Source organism: Malania oleifera, chromosome 2, assembly GCF_029873635.1.
Source record: "Malania oleifera isolate guangnan ecotype guangnan chromosome 2, ASM2987363v1, whole genome shotgun sequence".
NCBI lineage: Eukaryota > Viridiplantae > Streptophyta > Magnoliopsida > Santalales > Ximeniaceae > Malania > Malania oleifera.
Window position 1 is genome coordinate 83,344,572 of NC_080418.1, and position 22,986 is coordinate 83,367,557.

At 37.1% G+C, this 22,986-nt stretch overlaps 1 protein-coding gene across 2 annotated transcripts in view; it reads left to right on the forward strand.

Moving 5' to 3' along the window:
* LOC131149659 (persulfide dioxygenase ETHE1 homolog, mitochondrial) overlaps nucleotides 1-22,986 on the forward strand; it is a 48,577-nt gene that overhangs the window by 12,073 nt on the left and 13,518 nt on the right. For both annotated transcript variants that reach the window (XM_058100299.1, XM_058100300.1), the window contains 2 exons: nucleotides 15,187-15,315; nucleotides 15,483-15,590. In XM_058100299.1, coding sequence (XP_057956282.1) covers nucleotides 15,187-15,315; nucleotides 15,483-15,590 — 237 coding nt within the window. The remainder of the gene's footprint in view (nucleotides 1-15,186; nucleotides 15,316-15,482; nucleotides 15,591-22,986) is intronic.

The following is a 22,986-nucleotide window of genomic DNA, read 5'->3' on the forward strand; positions in this document are numbered from 1 at the left end:
CGACAAGTTTCGCTAAAATTTCAAGATTTCGATAAATTTTGGATGATTCGTTGAGATTTCGACGGAAATTATGCAATACGGAAATCGATTGCCATTTCGATTTCGAGGGTGACAGAAATCGGAAATTTAGACAGAAATTTAGACAATTTTGTGGAAATTTAAGACCATGGTTTTGAGGAGTGTTGGTGTAGTTGGATCGCCCATTGCATAAGTACACCAAGCTTCTTAGTGCTCATAAATGGGTGCCCGTATGACTTCTTTGGTTCCTTCAGAGGTTCAAGGCAAGGGGATTCTTTGTCTCCCTTCTTATTCATTGTGGTGATGGAAGTGCTAAGCCTCATGTTGGAAAATTCCATTGATAGACGACTCCTTGAAGGCCTTAGAGTTGGTAGTAATGGTAGATCCTTGGAGGTCTGTCACCTTTTATTCGTGGATGACCCCATCATTTTCTGTGAGGATAACCTTCTACACATTCTTAAACTATGTTGCATTTAAGTAGCATTTGAGGCCATTTTAGGCTTGAAAGTCATCATTTTGATTGGCAACAGTTCAAGAGGATCTCTCCTTGTGGGTCTCTTGGGGTGCAAATTAGGACCCTTCCTTATCAGCTACCTTGGGTTACCTCTTGGATCCAGATTTAAAGATAAACGAGTTTGGGACCCCATCATCGAGAAGTGTGAGAAAAAGGCTAGCACGATGGAAAAGGAACTTTTTGACAAAAGGAGGGAGACTCACTCTTACTAAAAGCACCTTGACAAACCTTCGGTTTACTTCATGTCTATATCCTCCCACTCCTGTGTTTTGTTGCCAAAAGATTGGAAAGGACTCAAAGGAGGTTCCTTTGGGGGAACTTGAGGGCAAAATTCGAATTCCACTTGGTCAAATATGGCTCGGTGAAACAACCAATCAGTTAGGAGCCCTACATTTAAAGTCCCTTCACATCTTCAATAAAGCCCTTCTTGGGAAATGGTTTTGGAGATTCATTACTGAGAAGGATCACCTTTGGTAGAAAATCGTTGCAATGAAATATGGGCTTGAGCACAATGGGTGGATCTCTCGGGTTGGCAAAGGACCATACGGGGCACGAGTGTGCAAATACATTAGGAAAGGCTGGAATGACTTTTTCTCCTTCATTTGATTTCAGGTGGAGGAGGGAGACAACATTTATTTTTGGCATGATGTGTGTGGACTTACTTGGAGACTCAGTGTCTCAACATTTATTTTTGGCATGATGTGTGGACTTACTCGAAGACTCAGTGTCTCATTTCCAGTAATTTACAACATAGCTTGGGATAAAGATGCTTGCATTAGTCAGCACCTTGAAGCATCAATTCAATGGTTATCTTGGAATATCCCTTATTAAGATTTGATTAAAATGAATGACCTAACTTGAAAATAGGCCTCTTCCTCTCTTTATAGTACAAATTAAATGCATTCTAATGACAATAATACCCTTACTAACTCTCACTAATCAACATACTAACACACTCAATAACAATAATTACCAAAAGACATAAACAACCTCTAACACTCCCTCTCAAGTTGGAGCATAAATGTCCTATTTTCTTGGCTTGTTATAAATGAATTTAACATAAGCACCCCCCAACGCTTTTTGTAAACAAATCAGCAAGCTGCATGTCCAACTTCACATAACGGTTGTAATGTGCTTCTGTACAAGTTTCTCCCGAACAAAGTGGCAATCAACCTCAAAGTGCTTCGTCTGCTCATGAAAGACCGAGTTGGAGGCAATATAAAAAGCAGCTTGATTATCACACATCAACTTCATAGGCCGAGAATGCAAAAAACCCAATTCTTCCAACATGCTCTTCAATTAGACAAGTTCACAAGCAGTGTGAGTAATAGCTATATATTTTGATTTAGCACTTGACCTTGCAACCACAGTTTGTTTCTTACTCTTCCAAGAACCAAGATGGTGGATCTCTGATCTGAAGGCGATCCAGCCCAATTTGCATTTGTATATCCATGGATATAAGTGTGACCCTGATCACGATATAAAAGACCTCTCACAGGTGCACCTTTGAGATATCTTAAGATGCGAATTACTGCGTCCCAATGACTTGTCCTTGGAGAATCTAGAAATTGACCCACAACACTTGTTGTTGCAAAAGATATATCCAATCGAGAGACTGTGAGATAATTTAGCTTTCGAACAAGTTTGCGGTATTATCCAAGATTAGGTAGCAAATAAACCATATCTGACATTAACTTGATGGTAGTATCCTTGCGTGTATCAACCAATTTAGATCCTAACAAGTTAGTTTCATCCAACAAATTAAGAACATACTTCCTCTATGACACAATAGTTGCGATATGAGATCTAGATACTTCTATACCAAAGAAGTATTTTAATTGTCCCAAATCTTTGATCTCAAACTTAGTCTATAGAAAACATTTGAGACTCTAAAGATCTTTTTCATCATCACTTGTAATGATAATATCATCCATATAAACAACAAGAAGGATCCTACTCGATGAAGTATAACGATAAAATATGGAATGATCCACAGTACAACGTCGAAAAGACCAAACTATAAGTACTACAGTAATGAAACAACCAAACATGCTCTGGAAGATTGTTTTAAACCATATAAAGACTTCATGAGTTGACACACTAAGCTTGACCCCCCTGAGTAACAAACCCATGTGGTTGCTGCATATAAACCTCGTCCCCAAGGTCACCATGCGAAAAGGCATTTTTCACAGCTAGCTGATGCAGTGACAAGTGACAAGTAGTAGCCAAGGAGACATACATACATGTTGATGTAAGTTTGGCAACTAGAGAAAAAGTATCAGAATAATCCAGACTATAAAACTAAGTGTATCCCTTAGCAATAAGATGGGCCTTTTAGATGAGCCACAGAACCATTAGTGTTGACTTTTAAATGTAATCCCAGCAACAACCAACCAAAGACTTGTCAGGAGGAAGAGGTACCAAGCCCCAAGTACCATTGTCATGTAAAGCATTCATCTCTTCAACCATAGCATCCCTCCACCGAGAATGGGCTAAGGCAAACAGATTTAGGAAGGGTAGTAGATGATAGAGCGGTAACAAAACAATAATAGGAGGTGATAAGGACTCATAAGAAACATAGTTGGAAATGGGGTGTTGAGTACATGTGCGTTTACCTTTACGAACAACAATAGGAGGATCAACATCATGGGAAGTATGATCATCAGATGAGGAAACCAAAGGCGTGGTAGTAGAAGCTAGAGGGTACTCTCTTCCTTGGTTTCGCCGTCGTGAATACATTTGCAAATTAGGATGATCAAGACAATAAGAAGGACTCGAACTACATGGAAACTCAGATGGTTGGTTGGACAAGGATAGTAATGTAGAATTTGGAAGATTAGGCAAAAGGAAGAGACTCGTTGAGCTTAGAAGTGCTTAGTGACTGGGTGTAGTAAGGTGTAGACTCAAACAAGGTAACATCGGGAGAAACAAAGAAGTGATGTAGCACATGACTATAACAACGATATCCTTTTTAAGTACATGAGTAGCCCAAAAAGAAACATTTTATAGCATGAGGATCCAACTTATCCACCCTAGGAGTTAGTTGATGAACAAAGGACACACACACGATCAAACATATGAGGAGGAAGAGAAAATAAAGGTGAATTAGGAAAGAGAATGGAGTAGGTAATTTTACCACTAAGAATAGAGGATGACATTGTATTGATAAGATAACAAGAAGTAAGTACAACATCACTCCAAAACACTTTAGGTACATGCATTTGATAAAGTAAGGTGCGAGTGATTTCAAGATGATGTATATTTTTCCGCTTTGCAACCCCATTTGTTGAGGAGTGTGAGCACAGGATGATTGATGAACAATACCAAACTGAGTCATATAAGTAGTGAATTGTGCAATGAAAAACTCTTTAGCATCATCACTTCAAAGTGTTTGATCTGGCTAATCAAATTGAGTCTTTATTTCATAACAAAAGGCACAAAATACGTGCAATAACTCAAAACAATTTTTATTAAATAATAAATATAACCAAGTCATTCTTGAATGATCATCTACAAAGGTTACAAAGTACCGGAAACCCAACTTAGACACAACTCTACTAGGACCCCAGACATCTGAATGAACTAATATAAAATGGCTTGCAGCTTGTTTATTGACTCAGGAAGTGAAAGAAGCATGATGGTGCTTTCCCAACTGACGAGACTCACAATTGAGACTAGACACAGAACTCAAACTAGGAACAAGATATTTCAACTTTTCCAATGAAGGATAACCCAGACGACAATGAATTTGGAAAGGTGTGGCGGAAGCAGTGCAGGCAGTAGAAGGAGACAGCAGCTCAAAGTGATAAGAGTCCACCAGCTTCACGCCCTCCGCCAATTGTCTTCCGTCTTCAAATCTTGAATAACCATAGAATCAGAGAAGAATGTCATTGAACAATTCATGGATTTAGTAATTTTTCTAGTGGACATAAGATTGAAAGGAAATTTGGGAATATATAAAATCGAAGGAAGAGAAATAGAAGTGGGATTTACAGTCCCAATTCCCTTGACTGTAGTAGTGGGTCCATCAACAAAAATAACACAAGGTAAATTTGCAGGATATTGAAGTGTGGAGAAAAAGCTAGGTATACTTGTGATATGATCAGTGGCAACAGAGTCTATGACCCAAGGACTAGGAAGAGAAGTATTGGATGACGGGCATACTGTGTGATTACCTGTTTGGGCAAGAGATGCAATAGGAAAAGAAGCTTGTTTTGATGATTGATACTGCTGGAACTTGGAATAGTCTTCCTCTGACGTAGATATAATACATTGCCCCCCACTTTACCCCAAAGGTAAGGAGTCAGTGGTGGCTGCACTGGTTGCCCCCAAAGGTGTGAAGTTTGTGGTGGCTGCATTGGCAACATGTGAAGGTCTGCTGTGAAGATTCCAACACTGCTCAATAGTATGATTATTTCGTGAGAATGTGTGCTAAAGGAAGCACGAAGGACATGAGAATAAACATCGGCAAATGATGGAAGCTTGACACTACTGAGTATCTAGGACCGAACTGCCTCAAACTCAGGTCTCAAGCCTGCTAGAACACGAAGAACTGTCATCTGCTCCCTCTGCTTCTACATCTCATGGATGTCGGTAATTATAGGTTGCATGATGTTAAGCTCCTTATGAATAGGCTTAATCTATCCAAAATAATCTGCAATACTCCTATCTCCTTGTAACTGAAAGTTCGCTTGAGATAAATCATACATATGTGTAATGATTCTGGATAAAAGTTAGACATAATCCAAAATCTCCTTGCACGTATCTAGATGCATAACATCCATGCAGTCTGTGGCTCCATCAAATTCCATAAAAGGGAAACAATCAAGGCATCTTCTTGAACCCACACGCCTTTCTTCTCTCATCAAAAAATCAGATTGGAGCTGGTGGTCAAATTTCTCTAATCCTGCTAAATAAATCCGAACAACTTTAGACCATTGAACATAGTTCTTTCCATCCAACTTTTGAGTCGTTATTTGTAACAGGGATGTAGGAAACAAATTTTTGGAATTCATAGATTCCATCTTAACACTCACAAATCAACAACCACACCAAAAACAAGAACAACAATCAAAACTAATCGGGACAATCACAAACAATGTGAAGCACCAACACAACGATGGACGAGGTGAACAACTCTCCAACGGATGTAGCACTGCAACAGCACTCATAAATCAGCAACCACACCAAAAGCAAGAATAACAATCAATAAATGAGACAATCACAAACTATGTGGAGCACTGACACAACCACGGACAAGGTGGACTACTCACTGACGGATATAGCACTGCCACGGCCTCACAACTGAATATACGATTGCTGCCACAGCTCGAAGAAACTCTCAAAGAAGCCTTCACAAACCCTGAACAGAAATTAACAGAATAATGCGAGTGTATGGTCGAAAAAGGTTTAATTTGTTAGCAAAGAACTGGCCTAATTTCTTGATAATATAGTCTAAAGAAGGAATCAGAGCATGACAGAGGAAAGAAAAAATGAAAAGAGAAAAAAGTGGCTGGAACTTCACTCATGCGCCGGCGTTGGGTTCTGCCCTGCTGGCATTTGGCTGGCGTGTGGAGTGTCCTTGGGCGATGGGGTTTTGCAGGGTGGGTCGTGGAGGGGGGGGGGGGGTGGTCTGTTTATGGGTATATGGTTGGTTTTGTGAAATAATATGGGATGGAGGTGGATTTGGGAAGGACAGCTGTGGGAATGGTGTTTTCCATCGACAGCTGAGGGGAATAGGGTTTGGGTGGGATCACACTCTGATGCCATGTTAAGATTTGATTAAAATGAACAACCAACTTGAAGATAGGTCTCTTCCTATATTTATTATACATATTAAATACATTATGATGACAAGAATACCCTTAATAACTCTCACTAATTAACATACTAACACACTCAATAATAATATTAAAAGACATATACAACCTCTAGCATCCCCTTTCATAGAAATGTGGAAGATTGAGAACTTCACAAACTCAATGATTTTTACCGTCATATTTACAAGACCCAGCCTCAAAACACTCATGACCTTCCTATATGGTCCTTGGACAAGAAGGGGTTCTTCACTCTCAAATCCTTTTACAGGAAACTATTTATCCTGGAGTCAACCAACACTTTCTCCCCTTGGTCTCAATTATGGACGACAGCTGCCCCAAATAAGGTTGCGTTTTTTACCTAGGAAGCAGCTCATGGTAAGATCTTGACCATGGACAACTTGCAGAGAAGGAGCTTCTCCATTGTTAACAGATGCACCCTTTGCATGGCTGAGGCTGAATCAGTTGACCATATCCTTCTCCATTGCCCCTGGACTAGAAATCCTTGGAACATGGGTTTGATTCTATCGGACAAAGGTGGGTTACTGCTAGATCTGTTGGAGGGGAGCTTTGGGCCTGGAGAGGGATTCAGGCAATGAAGGAAAAGAGGAAGGCTTTGTCATTCATTCCTCTTGCAATTTTCTGGTGTGTATGGAAAGAGAGGAACCGAAGAGTTTTCAAAAATTCAATCTCAATGCTTCTGTTTAGTAAAAAGCAGTGGTTTCCTTCATTTACTAGTTGGCATAGTGGAATTGTAGTAAATGAGTTTAATATATTTTTTGATTTTTATGAGACCCCTGTAGGGTGGTTGATTTCTTATACTTCGGTTGGCATCCCCTTGATGCCCTTTTAATATAGAATTTTTTTATTAATAAAAAAAAGGCTCGGAAATGATTTCATGTTTAGAAGGGCCAATGACAATCTTCATGCGATCTTTCACAAAAAGTATTAAAGATTTTTGTAACCATACTGCAATGGATGGCCAAACAACAAATAACATGCAACTACTGTTATAGCATCACTCGAAACCTGATAATTGTACTTATTAATTGAAAACGAAACAAGACACCTTTTGGTTATCTTTACTTTGTGCCCTTTATCTAGCCACCTTAACTTGTAAGGATGAGGATGTGCCACCATTTCAAGTTGCAACTTGTCTACCATTTATGTAGATATGAATATGACATTAGCACAAGCTCCACTATCAATAATAACATTACAAATCTTCCCAATAGAACTTCCTGGTTTGAAAAATGTTGAACCAAATTAAATCTTCATCTTCTTAATGGGCAACCTCAAACTCCTTTGAATGACAAGGTAATCTGCTTGGTCAGCATAAGTTACGTAACCTTCTTTATTTGAGCTAAATGACAACCTGTCTCCATCTTCCATTTCTTCCTCTACGATAGAGAAAATTTTTGCAATTTGAACAATTAGAAGCAATATGTGCATACCCCTGACACATAAAACACTTCTTTAAGCTAGCATTTGATGAACTAGCTGACTTAGAAACAGCCCCAACATTTTACCCCTTTCTGGTCCTGTCGAAGACGAGGATTTTTTAGTTGTATTAAGCTTTGAAATGGATGCATTCCCCTGGTTTGAAGAGTTCTCCTTAATTCTAGACTTGTAACAATTCCTTCTAGTTTGTTGTTTTTCTACCTCCAGTGCAATTTTTGTTACATTATTAGGAGTTTCAGTAAGGCTGTAAGATAACAATTTTGCTGATCTCATCTTTCAACCCACCCTGGTAGCGAGTTATTGTTTGTTCTTTAGGTTCAATTACGTCATACTTCAATTTTAGCTGCTCAAATTCCATTGTGTACTCATCTGTCGATAGATTTCTTTGCTTCAGATTATGAAATTTTAGAATAATTTCTTGCCTATAGCATGAGTATCTTTTCTGGCTCCCTTCTCATTTTCTCCAATAAGGATCTTGCTGCTTCCTTCACGAGCTCGTTGCTTCTTAATATTCTCCCACTATAAAGAGGCATATTTTCTTAGTTTTACAGCAACTAGTTTCTCTTGGCATTCATTTGAGTACTCCTTGAAATAAAAGACCTTAATAGTTTGGAGCCAATCAATGAACTCACTAGGTTGCAGTGACCTTTAAATTCTAGAATATCCATTTTTCACCTCAGAACTTTTGGGAAACTTTCGATTTCTTCATCTGTGGTGATGAGAAGAACAGCCATCACTTGATTCATGATCAAACATGATAGACAGTATTAACATCAGCATCATCTTTTGCTGGAACCATTTTTAGTTCATTTTTATCAGCAACACGATTCTCATAATTCTCAATACAATGTTGGGAGTGTTTGGATTTGCCTCCTCATCTCATCCATTTCAAAATAATGAACATTTCTCTCATGTTGTTGAACACAAACAGCCATGAGAATCTTGGCTCTGAAACCAACTGAGTTGCAAGAAATGAGGAACTAATAGATGACACATGCACTGAATAGGTAGGTTTTCTCAAAATTTGATGGAATCCACCAAAGATATACAGAAGCAAAGAAACTCGCTTCTCTAAAGATATGGACAGCTCACCACTTTTGAAATACAAGTTTAAAAGATAAAGTTCACCACTCACATATGAGATAGAGAACTGAAGAGAAACATAGCAAGGCCAAAGTCTCAAAAATTTCATTGAAAAACACTCTACATCCTCATGCATAGTTGGGGTTGCTTTCCATAGACTTGTAACAGCCTCCAAGTATAGTAAATGCTACTTCACTTTTTCTGGGTAGAATTGACTTAACTTTAACTGGAAAAAGACTCAAAATACTCTCCTTAGCACGTTTTTTTACATAGGGAATACAAATAGATTCATAGAAAGTTTAAAATGGCTGATTGCACACTTAAATTCAAATGACCATAACTTCTAATAGAAGACTCCAATTAATGTGCAATTTTATCTGCTAGAAGGACCACTTTTTTCAACTTGATATCCATGGTGACGTGCATATTTTCCAGCTTTAGAACCATCTCAAAATCAGGCTCAAAGTTGGGCCAAAAACCTGCTGGTCCACAACTTCAATAACTGAATTCATTTGCGTCATTAAATCACATTCCAGCAGCCTAAATTCACTTGAACTCTATGAGAACACTCCTGTGTCAGATAGAGCCTTATCTTGTCTTCTGCAAACATTCAGTAGTATTTATTTTATGCAAAATCAGGCTTTGAAGAGTGTTTGTCAGGTTGACCACTTGACCCTTCGTCTCCTACTTTTTTTTCCCCCGCTTAATAATTTTTTTTTGGTAGTGGTTGTTTTTGAATAGCTTGATTGATTAGGTGGAAGCCAGAGGGCATGTGTTGCTGTAGGTACTAGGTACTGGGGAGGTTATTGCCTCTCATTTGCCGTATGCTGATGAGACCATTTTATTTCTTCTTGTTCACCTTCATCTTCTTTTTTCTTTCTTACTTTTTGATGAATAAAAGATCGAATTCAGTAAAAGACTGTAAAAGAGTGAATTCATTAAACAGCGCCTTGGGGGTGCCACTGCCACCCTAGTACAAGCAAAAGAGACTAAAACAAAAAACTTGAAAAGAGATAGCTAAGTGTCACCTATGTGACCCAATATCCAAAATCAAGTATTGTGTTTATCAAAAATATACGGGCCATTAAAGCAGGCAGTTAGAGTCAGAGATCTAGGCCATAACTTTAGAATTGTAAAGGATGTAGTTGTTCTTTCCAAGGCTCTTCTATTTCTCTCCCTCCGCACAACCCAAAAAAACAGTGAAGGGATCAAAATCAAGGTCTTTTATCTGTATGCACCTGACTGAATGCCTTTTTCAGCCCATGTCTCCTTTCTCCAAGATCCTAGTTATTACCCAAAATTGGTTGACTGAAGCAGAAGCCAAGTCCCATATGTTTTTAGTGCAAAAGTAGTGTAGCAGATTGTGATCCACAGATCAAGGGTCTCTTCACACAAAAAATATATATTTATATTTACCATAAATTCCCCCTCTTTTGCAAATTATTTTTGATTCGGAAAGAAACTTTATTGAGAGAAGATTTAATGTATGAGGAGAATAAGGTTTTAAAAGCAGAAAATAGGAAAGAGGATAAAAACTAAAAATGAATACAAAAGAACCTGGCTAAGGGAATCATGCAAGCACACTGAATACCAGAGAAACAAAAACTATTAAAACAATCGAAAGAGAATTTTCTCATTGTGATCCTCTTCCAAATTAACTGTATAGTTGAGTATGAAAAAATGCAAGCATTTCTCTTTAAACAGACCTCCCTGAAAACAGTAAGAACTGCACACCAATGATCACTGGGTACAAAACAATAAATACAAACCCAAGTTCATTTCAATAATCCACCTGCCTTTAAAGACTTAAAACTGACTAAATATAATAAATTAGTTTCCTAAATTCTAGAATACAAAAATTCCTAATTTGCTACATTTATTGTCAAAATTAGATTAAAATGAATTAGAAATAAAATTGAATTCTATATCTTTTCTGAAATGATACAAAAAGGTATCCGGGGTGGTCTAAATCTCCAGAATGAACATTCTCTCGCCATCAATCTTCAACATAGAAAAGTTTGACGTTGAATGAAGGTGGACTTGGAGAACAGGAATGAGTCCAAGACAACCCCACATCTTCATACATCATGGCATCTGAGATAACAATTGAGATTGTAACTCATAATTATTTGAATCAATCTTGAGACTGATGGTGTTCGCATGATCATAGATCATGTCATACTCAAAATGGCCAAGGCCTTCATGGTCAACAGTAACAGAATAACACTATTAGCATTCTTGAAAAAATTCACCTCATAATCAATACAATAAACACATGCAAGCTATCTCTAAAACCTGCTTTTTGAAAAATTATGCACTGTGTGGGTCTTGGGAACATGTAATCCCAGTTGATGAACGATCTCCACTGCACTTGCCTTCAGATTTTCCCACTATATTCTGCACATATGTATAAACTGGAGGTTTATTGAGGACGTGCCCGATCAAGGTATCCTTCCATTTCTCTGTATCTATTCTGAAAAATTCATCAGGATGATATACCATTATTCTTCCGGCTTAACATGTTGAAAGAGCTGTAATTCAGAGCCCTTATTCAGAACATTTTCGAAAGAGCTATTCCCTGCAGCAGCCTTACCTTTTGGTTTAGTTTTACTTGAAGATTAACCCTGCAGTTGAGGCACTTTAAAAGAATTTTATAAAATCTTCCTAAGGCTGCACCCAAGTGACTTTCCACCGCTGTTGGAGAATCCTCAATAAAACGATCCATGGAGCTCAAAGATCAGATAATGGGAATTCATTTATCAAGCTATGAAACAAATATCCAAAGGAAATTAGAGAATCTGGACAAATCAACTGCCAGCAGAATCACCAGATATTCAAGAAAAAGATTTCAAAAAATGATCGGAAATCATTACAAATTGAGGAAAAAGAAAATGGATTAGAATCTCCTGTCAAGGATTAGTAAACCAGTCTGTCTATTCAGCGATTGACAAAAATGAGCCAGGAATCTAGAAGCTGGCGCAGGATAATTCAAATATCTTAATATTCATTGAGAGCACAATCAAAATATCCTCCAAAATTTTTATCTTTCTCTGTCCCTAAAGGATCTTTATGATGGGCCAAGTTGAAAATATTAGGGAATTGATCCTTTAGCAGGGTAATCCACGCCAAGTGGCATCCCAAAAGATGTTGCCATTTCCAAGTTTGAAGTGAATAAAAACAAAAAAGGTCCTTTGATGCCCTTCCTAATCCATTTTCAAATGCCTACTCTATATGGCTCCCTAGCCTCCTTTTAGGTCCATCCATTGTGATCCATGCCATATTTTGCAATAATAAATTTCCTCCAAAAATGCCTCCAAAGCCATTTGCTAAAGTGGGCTTTGTTTGACAAAGTTAGAACTTTTAGAGGGTGTGCTTCTCTTCGGAGGCCTTTGATTGACTTGGATGTTCCTTTGGGCTGTATTCTTAGGTCTTTGGATTGTTGCCAAAGCTTCTAAGGTAGTGTTTGGGAGCATGGATTTCATGCTTTGGATTTGGATTTTGATAAAACTCAATACAATTTTGTACTACATTTTCCCCAAATCCATTCAAATCAAAATCCAAGGCCTGAAATCCAAAATCACTAACGTGTAAGTCTCATGGCTGGAAAGATGCTTTATGCTCTTAGGGTGGGTGTTTCACTTTGATTCTAGATTCCTCCGTTCTTTATTTTCTATCCTTTTTTAGGATTCCAACTTGGGTGGCTGCTCATTAGAGAAGATTAGAGGGATTTTCTTTGGTTGGGTACTCGGTTGTGGGTGAGAAGAGGAATCACTTAGCTGGGAGACTGTTTGTAGGTCCAAGGCAGAGAGTGATTTGGTTCTAGACAATTTGGTTTCTCCTAGTGTTAACACTGTTAAGTGGGTTATGGAGATTTTTCTTGGAAATTGATTCCCTTTGGCATAAGCAGATCAAAAGCAAATTTATTTTGCAAGAGAATGGGTAGGATGGTAATGTTGGTGGTAGACTTACTCATTCCTTATAAAAGTCCTTGAAAGCTCATTTTGCGGATATCCTCTATGTTTTTCCTCTATATTACTTATATTTTTGTAATGGATCTCATAAATCATATCTATTTTTGAGAGGATGTGTGGGTGGGGAATACTTAATTTTATATCTTTTCCCCTCATCTCTACCCTCTTTAACAGCTATAGAATGGAATCCTTCTTCTGGGAAATTTTTCATTTTTGTAGAAACTTGAATGATTTTGAAGCAGTTAACCTTTCCTTATTGTTTAGTTTGTTGGATGCCCTCCGACCTTCATGACGGGAGGATTCTCGAGCTTGGACCTTGAATGGTGGTTCATTCCCTTTTCATTCATCTAATTCATTCTCCTATCTCTTTTTCTCTTACGTATTTGAAGAGCAAACGTTCCTTTTACAGTCAAGGCATTCGTTTGGTGGCAGTCTTTAATAGACTTAAAACCATACGAAGTAAGAGGCCTTATAAGGCTTTATCCCTGGATATGTGTGGAATCTGTTTGAAAATGCTGAGACTCTTTCACATCCCTTTTTTTCTTGCTCAGTGGCTTGAAAGTTGTTGAGTAGATTGATTAACCTTTTTGGTGAGAATTGGGTGAGCCAGGAGCCATTGAAGGCTTTCTTGTGTATCTCTTTCAGAGGATTTTCGAGGAGTAAGGATGCTTTAGATTGTGGCATTTTGCTATTTTTTCTGTGCTTTTGGGGCTGTCAATAGAAAGGAATGCATTTTTTTTCAATGGACAGTCTCCAACCTTGTTGCAGCTTTGGGATAGTATTGCGTTCATGCCATCTATTTTGGCTTTCTTTGTCTTTTGGGTATTATTTTAAGATCTTTTAAAAGAGATAGATGACTTTGTTGACCTAATAATTTATTCTCTTTTCATCTTCTTTCTTTTTGTTTGTATTTCCTCTTTTTCCCCTCTGATTTAAGAGGATAACTTGTCCTCTGCTTTGTTCCCCTTTTCCATCTTAATAAAAATTCTTTTCTATAAAAAAGGAATTCACTTTTCTTCATTTGGTTATTGAGGTCTGAGGATAAGAAGAAAGAAAAGAAAAATGTATGGTAAAACAATGAGTGAAATTTTTAATTATTCTCTCAATTTTTTTAAAAAAATTTTCATTCATGTTTAAATAAAATTTTCTCTTTCAATATTGTTTGAGAACGAGAGAAAATGCAATGAAATATTTTTTTTTCATTATTTTTCTGTTTTGAAATCTTTGATCCAAGCAAGGTCTTAAATTTCGATTTCAATTTCGACTCAAATTTTGAAGCTCCAAAAGTACAGAAATTTTGATTTCAATGGAAATTTCAATTTCAATTTGAAAAAATAACAGAAATCAGTAGTGAAGAATGAAATTCTTTGTGAAACTTTAGAAATGGTTAATAGACGTAATAATGTAAGTTTTAGGACTAATAATTGCAAGTTAAATGCAAATATGTTTTGTATGAGGTGGAAAGTTGTAATATAGTATGTGTATATCAAACATATTTGTAAGATAATGTGCACTAAATATATTACATTAATACAAATGAAATTCATAAATCATTTAAATATTATTATTATTCAAATAATGATAATTTAGACATGAATGGTTAAATAAAATGTTGTCGTGTGTTTATTTTTTTTATATAATTTCAAAAGCACTTGTAACAATTTTTGTTTCGATAAAAATAAATAAAATGAATTAAGGGAGAAATTTAACTTCACTCCGAAATCTCTCATTTGGATTTCAAGGAAATTTCATTGTATAGTTAAAATTTCGGCAATTTTTGATAAAATTTTGAGATTTCGATAAATTTCGGATGACTCATTGATATTTCGACGGAAATTATGCAATACGGAAATCAACTGCCATTTCAGTTTCGAGGGTGACGAAAACCAGAAATTTCGACGGAAATTTCAGCAATTTCATGGAAATTTAAGACCATGAATCCAAATGGAGGCTTAAAGGCTGCTGGCCTTCTATTTCTTGCTCATGAATGTGATTGAAATCGTGAACAGCTGCACAATGCTTGGTAAATCAAATCCTACTTGGCCCTTTCAGCTCATTGGAGCTTCATGTATGCATCCTATGACCATTGATTTTTTTTTTTTCAACTGTGATTATTGAAGCATTTTAAAATTAATTATATCCATATCCTTATTCCTAGAATAATTTCTTTTCTTGTGAATTATGGAAAAAACACTGAAAATATATTCCAATAAGAAATTATAGTTTCTTTACTGACTTCTGTGACTTGGGCTGCTTGTACACTATTTTCCTTGTTGGCACATACCTTGAGCCGTATGCTGACTGAATTATATTTTCTTTGCAGTTGATTGATCCCGTAGACAAAACAGTGGAAAGGGACCTTTCGCTAGTTAAAGAGTTGGGTTTGAAGCTTATTTATGCTATAAACACCCATGTCCATGCTGATCATGTCACTGGAACGGGCTTGATAAAGGTTTTCAATTTCTTTGATTTTATGTTTTTTTTTCCCTGTTGAAGTTCCTTGCCAAAGCACATTTTGACAGAAGTTATTCATTTGGTGGCATAGAACCATGAATGAATTTGTACCTGTGTTATGTCATGCATTTGCTATGCATCATGGTAAATGTTTTTTGTTTGCAGAATAAGGTTCCTGGTGTCAAATCTATTATTTCAAAAGCTAGCAATTCCAAAGCTGATCTTCTGATTCAAGCTGGTGATAAAGTATGTTTTGGTGATCTGTTTTTGGAGGTAATGCTGCAGTTTTTTATAGTTCTCTGGTCTATTTGAAAGTAGAATAGGGAAATTGTCTCTGATATCTGTGCTTTTATAAAATTTTGAGCTCTCTCTCTCATGGTTTTAAATTCCATGAAATTATTGAAATTTCTGCTTTCCAGCATCCTTGAAATAAAAAAATGGATGTCAATTTCAATTTTACAAAATTTCTGTTGAAATTTTCATAAATCAGCCAACATGCATTGAAATTTCAATGAAATTTATCTAAAATTTGACAATGGAACAAAATTTCTTTGAAGTTGAAATTTTTCTTAGTAAATTTTCTTTTTTGTTGAAACTAAAGATTATTACAAGAAGAATATGAATGGTACCTGTTAAAAGCTTGATATACAATGTTGACACACAACCTAATAGCTTAAGCTTTTAGGTAAAGTAGTAATCTAACATGGGCTTAGAGTTGGTTACTAGGATTTCTTGGGTTCTAGTTTTGTTGCCCACGTTTGGTGTTTGAAAATTATTGTGTTCCCTGTGATGGGTGTTATCTATCTTAGATTCTTGTGTTCATCTCCCTACGTGCTGTCAGGCTGCACATGTGGGGGAGTGTTAAAGCTTGATATACATTGTTGCCCAACAACCTTCTAACTTAAGCTTTTAGGTCAAGTGATAATCTAACAATTGTGTTCCTTGTGATGGGTGTTATCTATCTTAGATTCTTGTGTTCATCTCCCTACGTGCTGTCAGGCTGCACATGTGGGGGAGTGTTAAAGCTTGATATACATTGTTGCCCGACAACCTTATAACTTAAAGCTTTTAGGTCAAGTGATAGTCTAACAATGCCTTTCCAACTTTTTAAATTTTATGCAAAATTGAGCTTGGATATTGACTCGTAGATTTTAGTTGACCTTTTATGTGGAAAACTGTAAATTAGCTGTATTTGCATAATAACTAATGTTTAATTAATTTTTGGATTTTATTTTATTATTTGAATATGAATATGTTTGATTGGTTATTATTTATAGCTATTACACCTATTACAGGCCATGATGTATTTAATGTTAGAAAGGAATATATTATCTCAGTTATTTGATGGGGCACATGATGCCGGGTTGCTAGAAATGAGGAACTAGCAGTTCATGCACCCACTCAACATAGGTAGCTTTGTTCACCACTCAATGGATTCCATTAAAGAGATACAGAAGTAAGAAAACTCACCACTCCAAAGACACAAATGATTCACCACTTTAGAGATGCAGAGTTTAAAAGATAAAGTTCACCACTCACAAAGGAAATATAGAACTATAGAGAAACAAGGCAAGGCCAAAGTCTCCAATTTTCATTCAAAATCACACTCTAATATGCTCCTACATGCCTCAGATGCTTTTGTAGACCTGGAGCAACCCTTCAAGCTTAGGAAAATGATACTCCACGTTTTCTAGATAAACATAATTGACTTTGACCGAGAAAAAAAGACTTAAAAGAAGAGTTTTCTGATATAGGGAATATAAAGACGCATAAAAATCTTAAACTGGCAGACTGCACACTAAAATTCAAACTACCATAACTTCAAGTAGAATACTCCAATTAATCTCTGATTTAATCCATTGAAAAATCACTTCTTCAACTTTAATTCCATATACAACGTGCATATTTTCCACCCCTTCAAGAACTGACTTTGTTTGCATGATTAAGTCACCTACCAGCAGCCCAAATTCACTTGATTTAGTTGGGCACGCTCCTGTGTCATGCTTATATGGTTGAAGGCGACCTGTTCTCGAGTCATATATGCTATCGTCTCCATAATAAAGAGATATATCAGCAACATTAAAATTTTCTAAAACATCATAATCAGCTAGAAGTTCAATCTTGTAGGCATTTTCATCAATCTGCTTGAGAACTTTAAAAGGAGCATCAGCCTTGGCTTGAGCTTTCCAAAATTGCCCTGACCTTATCCAAGGTGAACCCAAACCAGATCACCTTCATTGAATTCAACTAATTTCCTATGCTTATTGGCTTGATCACTATGCTTCTCATTTTGCTTTGCAATCTTTGGGCATATCTGTTCATGCAGCTTCTGAATTTGTTTAGCATTTTAGCCCTTTCTTCTGTCTCTCCACCAAAATTATTAGCAGTCGGAAGAGGAACCAAATCCAATGGACTTGGTGGACTCTGGCCATAAACAGCTTGAAAAGGACTGCAAACCAGTACTTTGGCTAGTGAAACTATTGCAAGTAAATTCAGCTTGTGGCAAAACAAGATCCCAATCCTTAATATTCTTTGTAATCAAACTCTTCAATAGATTTCCTAAACTCTTATTTACAACCTTTGCTTGACCATCAGTTTGGGGATGGCAAGTGGTGTTAAATGAAGGTGACTTCCAAGCTTTCTACATAATGTGTGCCAAAAATGGCTCATAAACTTGGAATCCTGATCTGAAGTGATTGTTTTTGGAACATTATGAAGTTTGACAATTTGTCTAAAGTACGAATCAGCAACATTAGTAGCATCTAAAGTCTTGCTACATGGAACAAAATGTGCCATTTTAGAGACACGATCATCCACCACCATGACAGAATCTTTTCTTTGCAAGCCCTTAGGTGACTCCAAGGACAAAATTCATATTGACATCTTTCCATGGAGCTTAGCTATTGGCAATGGAGTGTATAATCCTGTGTTTTGTCTATGAGTTTTGGCTATATGGCATGTTCTGCAATGCTGAATAAACCTAGTGGCATCTCTTTCCATCTTGGGCCAATAGTAATTTTCTTGAACAAGAGCAAGTGTCTTACCTCTGCCAAAATGTCCAGCATGACCTTCACTGTGAAGTTCAAAGATAATAGTGTCCCTTAGAGAACCTTGAGGAATGCAAAAATGGTTCTCCTTAAAAAGAAAACATCTAGCACTAAGAAATGCTTAGATGGACCATTTGCACATTCTGCCGATATCTTTCTGAAATCTCCATCTAGCTTGTACAAATCTTTCTACACTTCAAAACCTGTAACTTTCACCTACACAGCAGTTAGGAAACAATGCATACGACTCAAAGCATTGGCAATAACGTTTTAAGCTCCAAATTTATGCTTAATAGAAAAGATGATTGTTTGAAGAAATTCCGTGCATGGTGCATGACACCTACTAAGTTTCTGGAGGCTATGAAGAGACTTTAATTCTTTATGATCAGAATAACGCACAAATGGCTTAGGACGCAAATATTGATTCCAATGGTCTAAAGCACGAACAATGACATAAAATTCTTGGTCATAAACAAAATACTTTCTCCAAGAATCAGTAAGCTCTTCACTGTAAAAAGCAATAGGTTTACCTCCTTGGCTAAGGACTGCACCAATTCCCTCATTGGAAGCATCGCATTCAACTTCAAAGAATTGATTAAAATCAGGTAGGGAAAGAGTAGGAGCATTTGTCACCTTCTTCTTAATGAGTTCAAAACTCTTCTCAGCTTCATTTTTCCATTTAAAATTGCCTCCTTTCAAACATTCCGCTATTGGAGCGATAATGGTACTGAAATCCTTGACAAAATTGCGATAAAAAGATTCAAGGCAAAGAAAACTCCGAAGATCATGTAGTGATTGTGGAATAGGGCAGCTCATAGTTGGAATCAATCTTGCTAGGATCCATCTTCACTCCTTCACTAGTGTTAAGATTTGATTAAAATGAATGACCTAACTTGAAGATAGGTCTCTTCCTCTATTTATAATACAAATCAAATACATTCTAGTGACAATAATACCCTTACTAACTCTCATTAATTAATATACTAAGACACTCAATAATAATAATACTAAAATAGATAAATAACCTCTTAACACTTCCCCTCAAGCTGGAGCATAAATGTCATATGCTTCTAGCTTGTTACAAATGAATTTAACACAAGCACCCCCTTACACTTTAATAAACAAATCAGCGAGCTGCATGTCCGACTTCACATAAGCAGTTGTAATGAGCTTCTACACAAGTTTATCTCGAACAAAGTTGCAATCAACTTCAATGTGCTTCATCCACTCATGAAAGACCGGGTTGGAGGCAATATGAAGAGCAACTATATTGTCAAACATCAACTTCATAGGCCGAGAATGTGAAAAACCCAATTCTTCCAACATGTTCCTCAACCAGACAAGTTCATAAGTAGTGTGAGCCATAGCTTTATTTTCTGATTCAACACTTGACCTTGCCACCACAGTTTGTTTCTTATTCTTCCAAGAAAGCAAATTACCACCAAGATATAGTATCCTGTGGTGGATCTCCGATCGGGAGACGACTCAACCCAATTTGCATCCGTATACCCATTGATATAAGTGTGACCTTGATCACGATATAAAAGACTTCTCCTAGGTGCACCTTTGAGAGATATCTCAAGATGCAAATTGCTACGTTCCAATGACTGCCCTTGGAGAATCTAGAAATTGACTCACAACACTTGTTGCAAAAGATATATCTGACCGAGTGACTATGAGATAATTCAATTGTCCAACAAGTCTCCGATACCAAGAATAGGTAGCAAATCACCCATATCCGGTATTAACTTGCTGTTAGGCTCCATGGGTGTATCAGCTAGTTTAGATCTCAACAAGCCACTTTCATTCAATAGATCAAGAACATAATTCCTTTGTGACACAACAGTTCCGATACTAGATCTAGATACTTCTATACCCAATAAGTATTTCAACGGTCCCAAATATTTGGTCTGAAACTTAGTTTGCTCAAAAGGTTTGACACTCTTAATACTTTTATCATCATCACCCGTCTGTAATAACAATATCATCCACATAAACAACAAGAAGGATCCTACTCGATGAAGTATGACGATAAAACACAAAATGATCCACAACACTCTGTCAAAGACCAAACTCAAGTACTACATCACTGAAATGACTAAATCATGCCTTGAAAGACTGTTTTAAACCATATAAAGCCTTCTTGAGCAAGCACACTAAGCCTGACTCCCTATGAGCAACAAACCCAGGTGGTTACTCCATATAAACCTCCTCCTCAAGGTCACCATGCAAAAAGGCTTCTTTCACAGCTAGCTGATGTGGCCAAGGAGATGAACAAACGTACTAATGTAAGCTTGGCAACTGGAGAAATAACCCCAAACAGCTTTAAACCATTGAACATAGTTCTTTCCATCCAACTTTTTGAGTCATTATTTTTGGCAACAATGTAGGAAACAAATTTTTGGATTTCATAAATTCCATCCCAACACTCACAAATCAGCAATCACACCAATGTCAAACAAGAAGAACAATCAAAACTAATCGTGACAATCACAAACTATGTGAAGCACCGACACAACCATGGACGAGTTGAAAGACTCATTGACTGATATAGTACTGTGACAGCCTCACAGCTGAACGCTGCCACTGCTCCAAAAAACTCACGAAGAAGCCTTCACAAACTCTGAACAGAGATTAACAGAATGCTGTGAGTGCATGGTCAAAGATGGTTGAATTTTTGAGCAAAAAATAGGCCTAACAACTTGATAATATTGTCTAGAGAAGGAATTAGAACATAGCAAACGACAAAAAGAAGAAAAAGGCGGCTGGAAATTCACTCACACGCCGGTGCGTGGGGTTGGCTCTGCCAGCATTTGGCCGGCGTGTGGGGGTTATGGGCTCCCCCAGCGATGGGGTTTTGTGAGGTTAGGCTTCAGGGGCATCTGTTTATGGGTGCATGGTTGGTTTTGTGAAATAATGTGGGGTGAAGGTGGATTGGGGAAGGACAGCCGTGAGAATGGTGTTTTCTAGAGATGGTCGAGGGGAATAGGGTTTAGGTCAGACCATTCTCTGATACCGTTTTAAGATTTGATTAAATGAATGACCTATCTTGAAGATAGGTCTCTTCCTCTTTTTTATCACAAATTAATACATTCTGATGACAATAATACCCTTACTAACTCTTATTAACATACTAATAAAATAATAATAATACTAAACGACATAAATAACCTCTAACAAAGATCTTTTCAATAGTTTGAAGCCAATGAATGAAATCATTACATTGAATTCTTCCTTCAAATTTTGGAATGTCAACTTTCACATCAAAATCTCTAGAAAATTTTCTATTGTTTCTTCTACAGCAATGGAAGAAGAGTCATTACTTGTGACATGATCTAGAACATGATGGAAGGGATTAACAGCACCATCACCATCACCATTGTTGTAACCATTTTTAGAACTATTTTCATCACCAACATGATTCTTATAACATTCAAGTTGTTGCTATAGTTCCTGGATTTGCCTTCTCATCTCATCCATTTCAAGATCATAGATATCTCTATCAAATTGTTCTTACATAAAATGACCATGGTCAGCCATTGTTGGATGGTCTAAAGCCTTCTCAACCCCAAAAGCTAGCTTAAGGGTGAGACTTTCCCTCACACTTAATAACTGACCACCAGCCCTTTCTACAACCGATGTGGGATAACCCAACAATCTCCCCCTCACACATCGGGATCTCTCTCGGCAAGGCATTGGGGTCTCCCCCAGCGTGGCACACTAGAGAGAATGTTGGTGAACCAGGCTCTGATACCAGTGTTGGGTGCCCTAGGGCCTTCTCAACCCCAAAAGCTAGCTCAAGGGGTGAGACTTTCCCTCACACTTAATAACTAATCACCAACCCCTTCCACAACCGATGTGGGATATAACCCAACAGCCATAATAGTTGGGCTTTGATACCAAACTGGTGTTGGGTTGCTAGAAATGAGGAATTAGTAGTTCACACACAAAATAGGAAGCTTTGCTCACTACTCAATGAAATCCACCAAAGTGATACAGAAGCAAGAAAACTCACCACTCTAGAGATACAGATAATTGACTACTTTAGAGATGCAGAGTTTAAAAGATAAAGTTCACCACTCATGAAGGAGATATAAAACTGTAGATAAACAAATTAAGGCCAAAGTAATTTTCATTCGAAATCACATGCTAATATGCTAATACATGCCTTAGATGCTTTTATTGACTTGGAACAACCTTTCCAACATACGAAAATGATACTTCACATTTTATAGATAAATATAATTGACTTCAACAAAAAAAAAAAAAAAAAAAAAGGCTCAAAGGAAGAGCTTAACATGTTTTCTGACATAGGAATACAAAACAGGCACATAAATGCTTAAGCTGGCAGAATGCACACTAAAATTTAAGCTACCATAACTTCAAGTAGACAACTCCAATTGAAGTCTAATTTAATCCATTGAAAAGATCGCTTCTCCAACTTTATTCCATGTATGACATGCATATTTTCAACCTCTAGAATCTTTTCAAAAATAGACCTGCTGGTCCACCACTTAAATAACTGACTTTATTTGCATGGTTAAATCACCTTCCAGAAGCCCAAATTTACTTGAGCTAGTTGGGGCACATTGCTGTGTTAGCACAGGGGTTATTTTTGTCCA